General features: G+C 40.2%; 1 protein-coding gene and 1 long non-coding RNA gene across 2 annotated transcripts in view; one reads left to right on the top strand and one right to left on the bottom strand.

Annotated features, from left to right (window-relative positions):
• LOC111612134 overlaps window positions 1–14,431 on the bottom strand; it is a 41,816-nt gene that overhangs the window by 2,336 nt on the left and 25,049 nt on the right. The gene's annotated exons all lie outside the window — the stretch shown is intronic.
• On the top strand, window positions 3,360–8,019 carry LOC102216728 (B2 bradykinin receptor-like). The gene is made up of 2 exons (XM_023352151.1): window positions 3,360–3,438; window positions 6,704–8,019. The coding sequence occupies exon 2, from the start codon at window positions 6,707–6,709 to the stop codon at window positions 7,811–7,813; it is 1,107 nt and encodes a 368-aa protein (XP_023207919.1). The 5' UTR covers window positions 3,360–3,438; window positions 6,704–6,706; the 3' UTR covers window positions 7,814–8,019.

Here is a 14,431-nt window from a genome sequence, read left to right as displayed (position 1 = left end):
AACACCTGAGATCGTTGTGACTCTGAGAACAAGTTTAACTTTCTGCTTCCTCCTTCAGACAGGAGTGAGATGTGAAGGGGCGAATGCCCGGCTTGCTTGTTGTTCTGGCTGGCTGGAGTTTCAACCACACATGAATCAGATGTTGAATAATGGCAGCCGCTCAGCACGGCTCTAACAAACGACTTCTTTTTCCTGTGTGATTGTGGGAATCAGCAGAAGTTGGAGGAAATGGTTCCAGTGTTTGTGTAGGAGAAGCAGCTCAGAGCAGTTTCACCCTTTAAACGCCAAACTAAACACAGAACTACTCACCTCTATTTATTGTATATAACTAATAAAATGCTACAAAGATTTTATAATATGTATCAGAGCAGCCGTGCAGAAGGTTTTTCTACATTGATAATAAAAACAGGAAGGTGTCAGGAAAAGGCCTGGTTCTGCCTGCAGGTGACGGATGGGAGCAGCGTTTTCCTTTCACCCAGAAACCTTTTGGTTTATTATCTCTGCTATGATAATTTGGATCAACTAAAAACAGGAAAGTGGTTCTGTGGCGTTCTTTCTGAAAACACAGCTTTAGTAAAGTCAAGACAGAACACGTCTGAAGGTGATGACAGACGCAGACGGTTTCATCACGATACACACGCAGAGCAGAAGCAAAGATATAAAGTCTCTGAAAATGTCAGAGATATTTTTACTTGTGTCAATTTGCATGACAGAAAAATGAAAAGTGATGAGTTTGGGAGCTCTATCTCTTCATTTGCTGCTGCTTTGGGAGAATCCGACGTGTTTTCCTGCAGCTCTGCTTTGGTAACTTGGCTGACCTCATGTGTTGAAACCGGCAGCTGCAAGCTGTGAGGAAAACATGAGAACTGTAACTCCAGCAAAATCAAAACATGAAAATCTTCCTGTTTAAGCTGGTGTTATTAATGTATTATAAGATTATTCACTCATAACAGAAGCTATATATTATAAATCTAAAGAACGTAAAAGCCTGAGCCTTTTATTTGGGGTAATCAGAAGGTGAAAAGTGTTGATGAGATTATTGTTTAATAAACACTCCAGTCTGGTCCAGTTCTGCACTGCCAGGCCAAAAACGCTGCCTGTGTTTAGGCTGAGGACTGACCACCAGCTGGCAGAAAGCTCCGTAACCTCAGCTGATGCAACGAGGAGCTTCTCATTTCTTCAACATCCAGATGGAAAATCACATCCTGTGGTCGTGGAAATGACATCAGGCATCATGCAGAAAGTATTAAAATTGGGTTGATAAATGTCCAGTGGATTATTAAAAACTGGGAAGTGGGGAACCATCAGACATTAGATGGAAAAGTGGTCATAAAAACCAGATTGTGATCAGTGATTATTTAAACATCAGATTGGATAAAAACAGCAGCAGAACTCAGGACGGTTCAGAAGTGAAAGTAGGAGCATTTCCACAGGAGTGAAGAAAACTCAAAGGATCCTGACTGAACAGATGTGAAACTGTAAGACACCTCTAATCAAAGGCAACACGCCTGGATTCCTCCCGAACAAAGACGACCCTGTCGTCATCGTCTTCTTTTTCTTCTTCTTCTTGTTGTTGTTGGGTGGATCTGATGTTTCCACAGTGAGTCACTCCTGCACTGAAACAGGCTAAACATTCGCTAACGCAGGAATCCTGCACTCTGATGAACCTAAAACAGCCTTCAGTCAGAATGGCTGCTACGTTTTAAAGAAGCCGGAAAACAACAGCTCTTCAGTACGGGAGTGGCATCATCATGCTGTGGGTTTTTTACTGCAGGAGGGACAAACAACATTATGTGGAAAAAGAAGCAACATCAACCAGGAAGTTGACGTTTTGACAAACAGGTTTTCCATGTGGACAATGAATAAATAATTTCCCTGCTGGGATGAATTAAGTAATTCTATATTCTATATGAACTTCAGTGTCTCTCAAGGTTACAGACAGGCTGAGGTCAAAGGTCAGGTCACCTGGTTCTGAACATGACTACACACTGTAATGGTTTCTGGCTAACTCTTTTGGAGTTTATCATCTGTAGAAAAATTAAAATCAAATTCCATGGAATTAGGTTCAGATGAAATGAAGTTACAGTAAATTATTCAGACGTTGACAGGATATTAAATAAAAACCTGGTGGATGACTCACAGGGAAACTGGCTGCTTACTCCAAGCAGGAACCCAGTAATTTTAACCGGTTCTCTTCAACAGGCCAGGGGGAAACATGAGACGTAATTTTCTCCTGTCAAGTTTCCACCAGGAAACCTTCGCAGTGTTCGCTCTGCTGCTACAAAACCAGTAATGCCTGTTACTGAAACGACTTTGTAACTGTCTTTATGTGTTTCTGGAGGTTCAGATCTGAGTTCATCTCAGCTGGAAACTAGAGATCAGGCTGACCTCTGACCTGACCCCTGGGTTCCACAGTGGGCCTTCTAGCAGCTGCAGAACATTTCCAGAACCAGAGACTAAAGTCTCGGATCAGAGAAACTCATCCAGGCTTTAGTTTTTCTTTAGTGGCCTGCAGCAGCGTCTTCACAGGTCTGATTGACAACCCAGCGGTCCAGAACGCTGCTGCTGGAGTTCTGACTAGAACCAGGAGGATAGAGACACCAACCGGTTCTACACCACCCGGTTCTACAGTCCTTCACTGAGAGAAGAGACTTTAAACTGCTTATAGTAGTTTAGAAATCACTGAACGGATTAAAGATCTGCTGCTGCTGGATCAACCTTCAGATCTCTCAGGTCACCTGGTTCTGGTTCTGTTTTGCATCCAGAACCAGAACCAAACATGGAGAAGCAGCATTCAGCTTCTGCGCTACAAATCCTTTAAATCCAGACTAAAAACCCAGCTGGCTATAGATGTTTTAGATTATTAATAACAGGAATGTTGATTGATTTATTTGGTTATTTTGATTATGACATTTGACAAAATGAAAATGCAGCTTGTTTCATAATTGGTTTCTGTTATGTTTTTACATGTAAAGCATTTTGAAGTGCCTTGTTACTGAAATATGCTGTTCTAATAAACTCAACAGGACTTTATGAACAGAAAACACAGAAGAAGAATCTCACCAAACCCAAAGCTGAGGTGGAACAGCCGTTTGGAAAACTGATTCTAGTTTATGTTCAGATTATCTTTGGTCACTAAAATGTATTTGATGGTTTAAAACTTTAACTGATGCAGGAGAAAACACTTTTGTTTCTGAACATCTCCAGCACATTTTGTACTCTGCAGCTTAAACTAACTTCCTATATGAGGTCAGCAGAAACTGACTGTTTTCTAAACAAGGTGATGAATTAAAGTCCTTGACTAAGGGTGTGGAAGAACTCAGCTGTATACAAAGCTCCTCGCAGCAGATCTGCTTCTCCACTGCTGCGGACTGGAGCCGAAGCTCGGTGTGCAGAGCTCAGACCTGCTGCAGAAGGAGCGTTCTCGTCCAGCTGCAGGTAAGAACGTCTCAGGTTGGTTTTGTTTTGGCTCAAACCGAACCAGGCGGTAAACATAATCCATTAAAATCTTTAGGTCCAGGAAGAAGTGACCAGAAAACAGAACTGAAAGCATTACGGCGTTGAAGACGTGAAAATGATCTGGAGGATTATTAGAATCACTTTACTGAAGTTTTGATCTTAAAACTCTTTTTCCCTCAGTGTCTGACATTAGATCAGTTATTATTACCACAACTACTTTATACTTTAACAATAAAAATTACATTTCTTTTAACTTTTGTCTTCAAACATAGACATTTGTTTTTTCTTAATATTTATGTGTATTGTATAAATGGATGTAAAATGTACAGATGTGTAAACAGACTCATGGTGAAAACGAACCAATCCTTTATCTGGGTTTATTTTTTATTCAGGAAAAAATCCAACATAATTTAAATATTCTGATGGTTGATCAAACATTTTGAATCAATTAACAAATCACAACGTTTTCCCTCAGAGGTCATGATGACAGTAACTGAGGTCCGTTTGGTTTATTCACTGGTCGCCAGGCTGAACCAGGATCAACGAGCAGAAAGGAAAACGTGTTGGAGGCATCTGCTGATCTTACTGTCATAAACATGGAGATTTAAAATCTACTGAAATTTACATGAACAGATTCAGCTGTTCAACAAGCCCTGCAGGTTGGTTTATCAGAAGGAAGGAAGATGGAAAAATCATCTAAAAGCACTAAAAAAGTCATTTAAATCATAAAAATATTCCAAATGATTGTAGTTATCAATCAGAGCATTAAGTTCAGTTTATTGTTTAAATAGCAGAGCAACAGCAGACGATCATCTGCAATGAGTCAGCTTCACAGTGAGATACTATCAGGTGTGCACTGAGTTTTCCAGTCAAACTAACAACACGATTGACAATATTTTTGCTTTTTTCCTCCATTGTTTTTTTCCACGAAAACGTCAATAAATGTCAGTAAATTCCAAAATATGATTAAATGTGGTTACTGTGTGCAGTTTAGTGATCGCTATAACGCGGTTTATTTTTCACAGTGCAGTGTGTTCTGCGTCCTGATTGGCTAAACAGTCTCCGCGCTTCTTCTCTACCTGTGTGCCAATAACGTTACGGTATTTAAATATACAGCTTGGCAAATTTTGGCAAATATTTTTGCCCAGAAGAAAAAGGAGCGACAACAACTACCGATAACTATGTTCCTCTCCCGAAACAACACACCTGCACAGTGGCGCAAAAAGTGGCTATGCAGTGAATGCAACACATAGGGGCGCTGCACTAGAGGGGCGCAAAAACGATGTGGGGATTTTTTTTTCTAGTCAGCATTTTATGTACTTAACAGCTGTTTATGTATGAAATGATCAATAACAGAGGAACAGCAGTGATTAGGCGCCCCTCCCCTCCTGCCAGCCTCTCCCTCCCATACAGGCAGCTTGGCCAGCGGCCCTTAGAGAAGCGCTGAGGCGCGTTTTTTTTTCCTTTTAAATTTGAATTGTAGGAATGAACAGGGAGCTAAAGACGGGCGGCAGATAAACCTCCGGCGCACAAAACAGAAAACAGAAGAAGGGGAGGATAAATATGTTGAGAGACTAAGAAAAGCTTTTCAAAGTGGCTGAAAGACAGAAGGTAAGTAATGTCAGAGTATCAACTAGAGAGTTAAATATTCAGGTTAGCTTAAGCTAGGCTACAATGACAGGTGGTTGTTGTTGTCCAATACGGGACGCGATTTATTCCGTATTGCTACAAATGTCAGATAGACGCACCTACCACACACACCTCAACAATAAGTGTAACAATAATGACCAAAACAAAACACGGGAAATATTAGGGTCAGTTACATTTTCGTTTCGGGGCCTAAACCACACGAACTGACGCTGTTGTCACGGTTGCTTAGAGACGGTTGCTACGCAGCAGCGGTGAGCTGCTATCAACCCGAGTCTTTTTAAAATGTCCGCCCGATAAAACACCGTCCTTAAAGTAAAACCTCTGGCAAAAATACAGACGGTGGTGGGAAGAAACAGGCTAAACAATCACAGTGACGTTTAATAGGGGCATTTAAAAAATATGTGTATCGATATTCAGTGGGTTGTTTGATATCAGACAGAATGGATCAGGAGAGGAACCGCAGACCCGTCAGAACCTAAAGAACCTGAAGAACCAGACATCAGTCTCTTCATCCCTCAGTCATTTCCTGAGACCAAAAAATAATATAAATGGCAACTTAAAGAACAAATCATACAAATAGATTAATAGTAAATAAATAAATATTGTGAAGAGAACATTAAAAACGTTTGTTAGGATTGTGTAGGAAAAACATTGATATCTTTTATAAATAGTGTTTTGTGGTCAATATTATTTCACCGTTTTATTAATGCGGGTGGCCAGTTTATATAAGGTTTCCTATCAATCTATAAGAATGATAGAAAACATGCTAACAAAAAGCCTCAGACCTGCAGCCACAGGCGGTTCTAGACAGGATAACAGAAGAGGCTCTTTGGCTCAAATATATTAAATGATGAAATACTGCCCTGTTTTTTGTTTCTTTCTTTTTTAATTGCCCTGTAGGCAACGATTTATTCATATATATGTACATTTATTAGTATTGATACTTTAATTAAAAATGAGTTTTGTGGGGTGGGGGGTGATGACATGTTCACATAAAGCTCAGAAAGTATGCAGCTGCCCCCCTGCACCTGCACCACAGGCTTCAGAAGAAAAAGCCACTAGAGAGCAGAATCAGGCCGCAGCGTCACAGTCAGAGGATCAGTGAAATACACGAGTCACAATTTATCCTACCTTCGTATTGATGATTAACATGATTATTTTACTGTAGTTATTTGTAAGAAAATGTTCTATTTGTTAAAAAAAATGCTTAGGCCTGAAAACAGGTTTTGTTCTTTGGTTTCAATGTAGAATATTTAATTATGCTGTATAATAATTGTAAAAAAAATATAGGTAACTACTTCAGGGATTTCGCCTATCACGGGTTCTTTTTGGAACGCAACCCCCGAGGGTTCACTGTATCTGACTTTTAAAGTAATGAAAACACTGGGAATGTTCTAAAGTATTTGTGTTTATGGTGTTATGAATGCTGCAGTCACAGACTTACTATTACCTAAAAACAGGTCATTAGTTTTTTTGTTTGTTATTTTTATCATAATCTTTATCAGTATCACAATATTACCACAAAATCTAACAATAAAATTCTACGTCCACCAGTACCATCTACATGATTTTACTGGTTTTTCTTTGTTTCCAGCTCATGGAGTCTCTTCCGCCTGTATCTACGGCCTCCTGGTCTGACAACAGCAGCTCGTTTCTCCCGTTCGGCCCGTCGGTCGCTCCACACTCCACAGACTGGGAGACGATCTACACCGTCGTCCCTCCCTACATCTTCATCCTGTCGCTGCTGGGTCTTCTCCTCAACTGCTTCGTCCTGGCCGTGTTCGCAACCCACAAAGACTGCCTGACCGTGGCGGAGATCTACCTGTGCAACCTGGCGCTGGCCGACTTCCTGCTGCTGTGTGGCCTCCCGTTCTGGGCCATGTACATCCTGAACCACTTCAACTGGTCGTACGGAGATGCTTTGTGCAAACTGGTCAACTCCAATGTCGTCATCAATTTCTACACCAGCATCTACACCCTGGTCATGATTAGCATCGACCGCTATCTGGCGCTGGTGAAAACCATGATGGCGCGGTGGCTGAGACAGACACTGTATGCTAAGATAGCCTGCTTCGTCCTGTGGATGTTTGGACTGCTTCTCAGTCTGCCAACAATAATTCACAGGAAGGTCAAGTTTATTGAGGAGTACAATACCACTTCCTGCATTCTAGATTACACCTATGGAAGTCCTTGGAAGCTTGCCCATCAGATTATGCTGAACGTCTTAGGCTTCGCGCTTCCTCTCCTTGTCATTGTTTTCAGTAGCTGGAATATAATCAAGGCTTTGGCTCAGAGGACGGAAAATCTCACATTTCACGACTTCAACGATACAAAGGCTACGGTGCTGATCTACGCCGTCATGCTGCTATTTTTACTGTGCTGGGGCCCCTTCCAGGTCCTCACCTTCATCGACACGCTGTGTGATGTGGAAGTGCTGGACGGAGAGCTGTGGTCTCAAACTCTCAGCTTGGGCGATCAGGTTTCCGTGTACCTGGCCTTTCTCAACAGCCTGCTGAACCCGCTGCTCTACGCCTTCTCTGGTCAGTACTTCAGAAGGAAAGTTATTGCCGTCTACAGGAGGGCCAGACAGCAGCGCAGAGGGTCAGACATGGCCACACATCAGCGATCGCTGGTGTCTACGTTTGTCAACAGAACAGAGCAATTACAGCCGGTGGTCATTGTTAATGCTAAAGATCAAATATGACTCTAAAGACTTCCTCCTCTGCTCTTCATATGATGGCAGGAAGTAGGCGGCATTAGTAGAGGATGTTATTTTACTCTTGTCCACTTTCATGGTTACAGATTCAGTGACATCTTTGTCCTGAACTGTGAGCTTTTTGTATGTTTTGTTCCTTTTAAAGTCTTGTTTACATTTATTGTCATTTTTCACAGGTGAACATCTGAAATAAAAATTTAGCATTCCTTCACCAAGTCCACGTTTTTGGGTTCTTGATGAATTTCTCACTTTATATCTAAAAGACAAGATAAAGACATGTCATCACATTAAAACGAACTGCCAATTTTTGACAGATAATCTATCAGTTGGGATTAGTAGAGGGACTGGATTAGAAATTTTAATTGAGTTAATTTACAGGTCTGTAATTAATTGCATTTTAATCCAAAACCTTATTGATGAAATAAGCAACATTATCGATTCAAAAACCCATCTTTGCTGCTAAGTTACTGAATAAACAGACAATAAAAATAAGCTCAACAATAAAACTATCTATAGATTTTAATCTTCAGGTTTTTCAACCATCAGTCTGGAGAAAAGTTCATCTTTCCAGACTTTCAGAAGTCCTGATCTTTCATGGAGCTTCTGTAGAAATGTGGACTGTAGACGCTAACATTAGCCTCTACTGCATCCACAAATAAGTTAGCATTTAGATGCTATTTTAGGCTAGCATAGCTTCACGATAGGCTAACTCCTTTTAGCACAACTTGAACACAAAAATGTTTTCCGGGGTCCAATCAGATCAGCTTAGAAGCAGAAATCAACCCTCAGTTGTCCGTCACTATTGTTAGCGGATGTTGATTGTGCGTCAGATTTGTGAGGGTTAAAGGTCACAGAGGGGCCAAGATCTCTGACCTCATCATCAAGTGTTTTTTATCCAGTCCTTGGCTGTCAGAGTCTTACAACGTTTAGAAGTTTATCTGTCAACACTCTTGAGCTACATTTAGTTTACAGTTAATCAGGTCATTAGCATCATTCTGTATAACCTGAGGATGTAATTCAGCCCTTTGATTCAGCTGTGTTGGATTTGGGACACGTTAAAAAGTTTTAGGAGCTGGCCCTTGAGGACAGGAGTTGGACAGAGAGATGAAGCAGCTGGCTGACCCAGAATGGAGGAACAGTTTCAGGTTGCAGTTCCTGTCTCTGTCTGAAGCTCTGAGGAATTTAAACTTCACTTCACATGAACAGACGTTGTGTTTGAGCCACGCATGCACAGAGAACATCCAAAGACCCCAGGCTGGGATTTGAACCCAGGACCTTCCTGCTGCAAGGCAGCACTGCTACTATTCAGCCCTAATATATAATTCCACCCTGTTGTTGTAAGTCTACTCTATTACTTTCTATATTTTGTATTTCTTCCCAACTGTTTCCTGCCTCAGAGCTCAGCTTACTTTTCAAGCTTTCTTGTCATTAAACTGACAGCCTGAGAGGAAAAAGTGTGATTGACATTAGAAGCTGACTCCGCCTACTTTAAACTTTCCCATATGGAAAATGATTAATACAGTTAGCACAGTGTTGTCTGGAAACCGGCTCTGTATTAAATATGTTCAGCAGACTGGCTTTAATCACAGTTCCAGGCAGGACAGCTTTAATTTTCCACTAGCACTGAAGCGCTACCAAGCTAATTATTTAATAGAAACTGTCAGCAGCCATTCTGACACTCTGATGAACACACTTCTTTGTGGGGGAAACTACTGGACCCGCTTGGTAACGGGTCCAGTAACGGGTCGTTAAGGTTAGCATGACTGAGGTGCTGCTCAGGAATTTCAGGAAAGTCTTTTAGTTTCCATGGTAATGCTGTAGGTGTGACTCAGGATTAGCTCTGATCTGAGGCAACACTGCATCCATAAATAATCAATCAATCAATCGATCAAATTTTATTTGTATAGCACATTTCAGCAGCAAGGCATTTCAAAGTGCTTTACATCATAACAAACACAGAATCACAATGCAACATAGAATCAATCATTAAGTCAAGTTCCATCAATAAATTTGTAATTGATTACGTTTCAAATACAATCCTAAACAGGTGGGTTTTTAGTCGAGATTTAAAAGAAGTCAGTGTTTCAGCTGTTTTACAGTTTTCTGGAAGTTTGTTCCAAATTCGTGGTGCATAGATGCTGAAAGCTGCTTCTCCTTGTTTGGTTCTGGTTCTGGGGATGCAGAGCAGAACCAGAACCAGAAGATCTGAGAGGTCTGGAAGGTTGATACAGTAAAAGCAGATCTTTAATGTATTGTGGTGCTAAGCCGTTCAGTGATTTATAAACTAACAACAGTATTTTAAAGTCTATTCTTTGAGCTACAGGGAGCCAGTGGAGGGACTTTAAAACTGGTGTTATGTTCTCTATCTTCCTGGTTTTAGTGAGAACGCCAGCAGCAGCATCTGGATCAGCTGCAGCTGTTTGACTGATTTGTTGGACAGACCTGTGAAGAGTAATAAGTTAACATCTGTTTTGTATTTAGCATAAAACACAAACTGGGCAGATCTTTTAAAGAACTTTGACAAGAACCAGCAGGACCCTGAATCTGAAGCATCAGCACTGGATCACATGCTGTATGCTTGATGTAGATCTGCATTTAGTCATGTTGACTCAGCATTTGTTTTTTTAGCTTAGCAGAAACTCTGCATTCTACATTCACAACTCCTGAAACCAATGCATTTCAGATTTTAAAACATATTTTTCCTGTATTCTCATCATGCCGTTTGGCTGTAAAGGTACAGCAGGCATCCTTATTGCTGAGCACTAAATTGGAAACAGAACAGTTCTACTGAGCCCGGAGGATAATCAGATTCTTCTCTGCTCCTCGTTTATCTGTTTTTTCCGTCTATAACAGGTTCAGACGGAACATCAAGTCAGTTCAGAAGAAAATTACTAAGCGATTGTTTACAGTAAGAGAGGAAGGAGGCAGTCAGTGCAATGTGACCCTCTGAGCCCGGGTTTAGCTAATAGCCGTCTGGGAGAGACCTGACCGCAGGCAGCAAGCTGATGCACTATTAGACTATTATAATTACAATATGTTGGATTCATGAGGCTGAGGAATAAATTAGATTTCTACATTCTCAGATAATTAGAACCACAAAGAGAACGAGTCAGGAGCTGAGTTATTCCTCTGAGTTAAATCAACGTAGCAGTCATGTTTCTGGACTGGGAGGAAGCCGGAGTACCTGCAGAGAACCCGGCATGCACAGGGAGAACACGCTACCTCCATGCAGAACGACTCCCAGCAGGGATTTGAACCCACGACCTTCTTGTTGAAAGGCAGCAGTGCTACCAACTGTTGCACTGTGCAGCTGCAGTTTGGATAGTGATTCTGATGCGCACGCTGAAAAGACTCGGGTCAACGTGAGCAGAACCTCCATCAGCTGGAGGTTCACGGGGGTCTCCATGGAAACAAACGACAGAACCAGAACCGGGTTGGGTTGCGTCTCTACGGGCCGGGTTGAAACAGACTCAACATGACTGCAGCGTTCTGACTTCTGTTAACGGAGCCACTGATTCACCTTTGCACAATACATCATCACATTCATACTGTAAAAAAGGTAAATTGTTATTGCAATAAAGTCTTTCTGTTGTGTCTTTTTGTGTGCTGCTGTGCATAACTGGATATTTTTCTACTGAATGATTTAAATTTGAGTCAGTAACCAAGTCACTTGATGTGTTTTAAAACGAGTCCACTTTGTAAATCTAGGATTTCTGAAAAATAAAAACTGAATTTGGGGGGAAAATGAGATGCCTTTTATCAAACTGTCATTGTTTGTTAGATTTAAAGTGTTTTTTTTAACTCAGTTTATAGTTTAAAGTTGTGTTTACAGAAAGGTAATTTAACTGAACAGTAATAAAGTTGTGTAATGTTTGTTTGGCAGAGCCAAGGGGCAGACAGATTCCTGAAAGCTGCATTAGTGGAAGGTTTAATAAAACATGAATTTATTAAAATGGACAAAGAGCTTGGATATAAAATCAGGAAATAAAAGAAAAAGCAGCACTGACCAATAAAATATCAGGAGTCCAAATGCTGAGGCTGTAAAAGAGAAGCAGATTCACTGATTAGGGGAAATGTGGCACAGCTGAGGGAAAAACGCCAAACTTTGTTTCTGCTGTTCTACAGGAATAAAAAAATGTAAAATGAAAAAATATTGTTGTTTTCTCAAAGGGTTAACATGGAAGGAGCTGAACTAAAACTCCCCCACAGCGCAGCGGGGAGAGTTTAGACAGGATGGAGGCAAAATTACAGAAACTTCAGGAATCCAGAAATGCTATTTTGGGCCACAATACACAATACAAAAAGAAAATAAATATATTTCAAAAGTGAATTGTCCTCTGTAAGGTCCAGGGTGGCTGTCTCAAGTGGCTCAAACACAAAAAAGCAAATTAAGGCCAGAATCTAAGTAAATAATACAAAATGATCAAACACAAAACACAAGAAACTAAAAGTCCAAACATCTATAGATCATCACACTTAGACTCTAAAACTTTTTTAAATTAGATTCTTTTTAGATGTTTGTGTCTGAGATCTGAAAACAGAGGATCTATAATCCTGGTTATTGTTCCCTCATAAATGCTTTAAGAAAGTTGCTAAATAATTGATTCAGAACCAAACAAGGTTGGGTCACTGGATAATAGACTTGTACTTTATTGATCCCTTGGGAAGACTCCCTCAGGAAATGGAAGTTAGCAGCAGCTCCCAGGCAAAAAACAAAGATAACACACAGTAAGCAAAAGTGCAAAAGAATACAAAATACAAATTAAATACTAAGGTACACACTAAATGTGAGTAACCAAAACCTTAAATTATGCAAGAAACAAGGAATAAGAATATAGAATATAAATAAATATAAATACAACACAAAAAAAATATAATAATTTGGCGGATAGATTGACCAGTGATATCGTATTGCACTATGTGGTTTGACCTGATAAGTATGGAGAAAAATACAAGGGGTCTGTCAAGAAAATCCGAGCTCATCCCACTTCCCCATGCTGGAGATTTTAGTTTAACAGTAATAATAAATAAAGTTATCTTTAAAATGAATCACTCAAGTGACATCTAGGCCCAACAGTAGACTTAAGTGTCAATAAAATAAATCTGGTTGTGTGTGTTGTTTTTGTCTCATGCAAACTTTGCTTTAATTCTACTTTTTTCTATCTAATCATCAGAAATCATAGTCAGTCAGAGAGAGTCATGAAGCAGGAAAAGCAGGTTTCCTGGAAAAAGAGGAAGTAAGTTTCCAGCCTGCAGATTTATAAAAATAGCTGAGACTATTCCTTATTTTAAAGCATGAAAGTTTAAAGAATGAAAGTCTAAATATTTTGAGTAATTTGATAAGATTCAAAGTAAAATACTTATATTAATATTGATTTACTTATAATAATATTTACACGTACATTTGTGGGAACACTTACAAGAAAAACAAGTAACTGTAACTTTGGTATCAAATAATTAGAATCATGGATTATTCTTGGTTTCTTTTCAGAAAAACATCTGTAATAACTCACATTAAGATTATAATAAGTATAATTAATAAGTTATGGTTATAAAATCATAAATGAATGCTAAATCAGAGAAGCTAAAGAAAATAAATGTGATATAAATGTGATTTTGACATTGAACTTGAAATGGTGTAAAAAGGTGTAACTGCAATTAAACATCAATGATATGTTGGAGGTAGATGGTAGGTGAAAGGTCAAAGGTTAAGGGAAAAAGGGGAACTAACAGGAGAGCAGAGATGATCAATGCCTTATTTAGAAACAGATTGAACAACGTAAACGTTTCAGAGAAAAGGTTGTGCAGGCAACAGATGTAGGAGGTTGATCAACCCTGAGACATCAGCACAGACATCAGGACAAAATGTCTGTAAGACAGTGATGGATATGAGATCATCTGTCCAAGCAGACAGCCAATGAAACAAGCACAGCATCAGTGCTAGCCAATGCTAACGCACCAAAAGGTGGATAAACCCTATAAAAGGTGGGAGCAAAAGAGGAACCTTTGGTTGGATCCTCCAGGCAGCTTCGAGCCAAGATCGAGATGGACAAAGAACTCTGCAGCTGAAGAAGAGCCGGGGCCACAGAGCCGAAGACTGTCCTGCTCATGGGGACCAACCCGTCAGGCCCACAACCTGTGGCTTTGAATCGCACTTCTCTCATCAGCTGGGTTCAGAGCCCAAAGACAAAGATGAAGATAAAGACAAAGACAAAGGCAAAGACAAAGAAGAAGAGCTGGTGCCTTCCTTCCTGCCAGGACCAAGTCCAGTGTGACCTCACCATCCATGTGGAGAAGAAGCTCATCAGACCTACAGAGATCCCTGCCTTCGCCGATCAACATCTTCCTCCTGCTGCAGCACCTTCTTCATCATCAGGCCAGGTCTGGGGTTCGAAACGCCAAACTCCGTCCGTCTCTCTCAAAGGTTCCTTTTTTTAGTTCTCAGTATCAGCAGTAGGGAAAGATAGACTAGATGACTGATTTTACTTATTTGATTATTTCTGCTACTGAATTAAGCTGTACTGACCCTTGCAAAACTGCCTTACTAATAAAATATTTAGCATAAAGAAAATCTAAAAGATGTTGTGGACATTCAGTTAATGAGTC

The sequence above is a fragment of the Xiphophorus maculatus genome, chromosome 19 (genome assembly GCF_002775205.1).
Source record: "Xiphophorus maculatus strain JP 163 A chromosome 19, X_maculatus-5.0-male, whole genome shotgun sequence".
Taxonomy (NCBI): Eukaryota; Metazoa; Chordata; class Actinopteri; order Cyprinodontiformes; family Poeciliidae; genus Xiphophorus; species Xiphophorus maculatus.
This window is presented reverse-complemented; position numbering and strand designations above follow the sequence as displayed.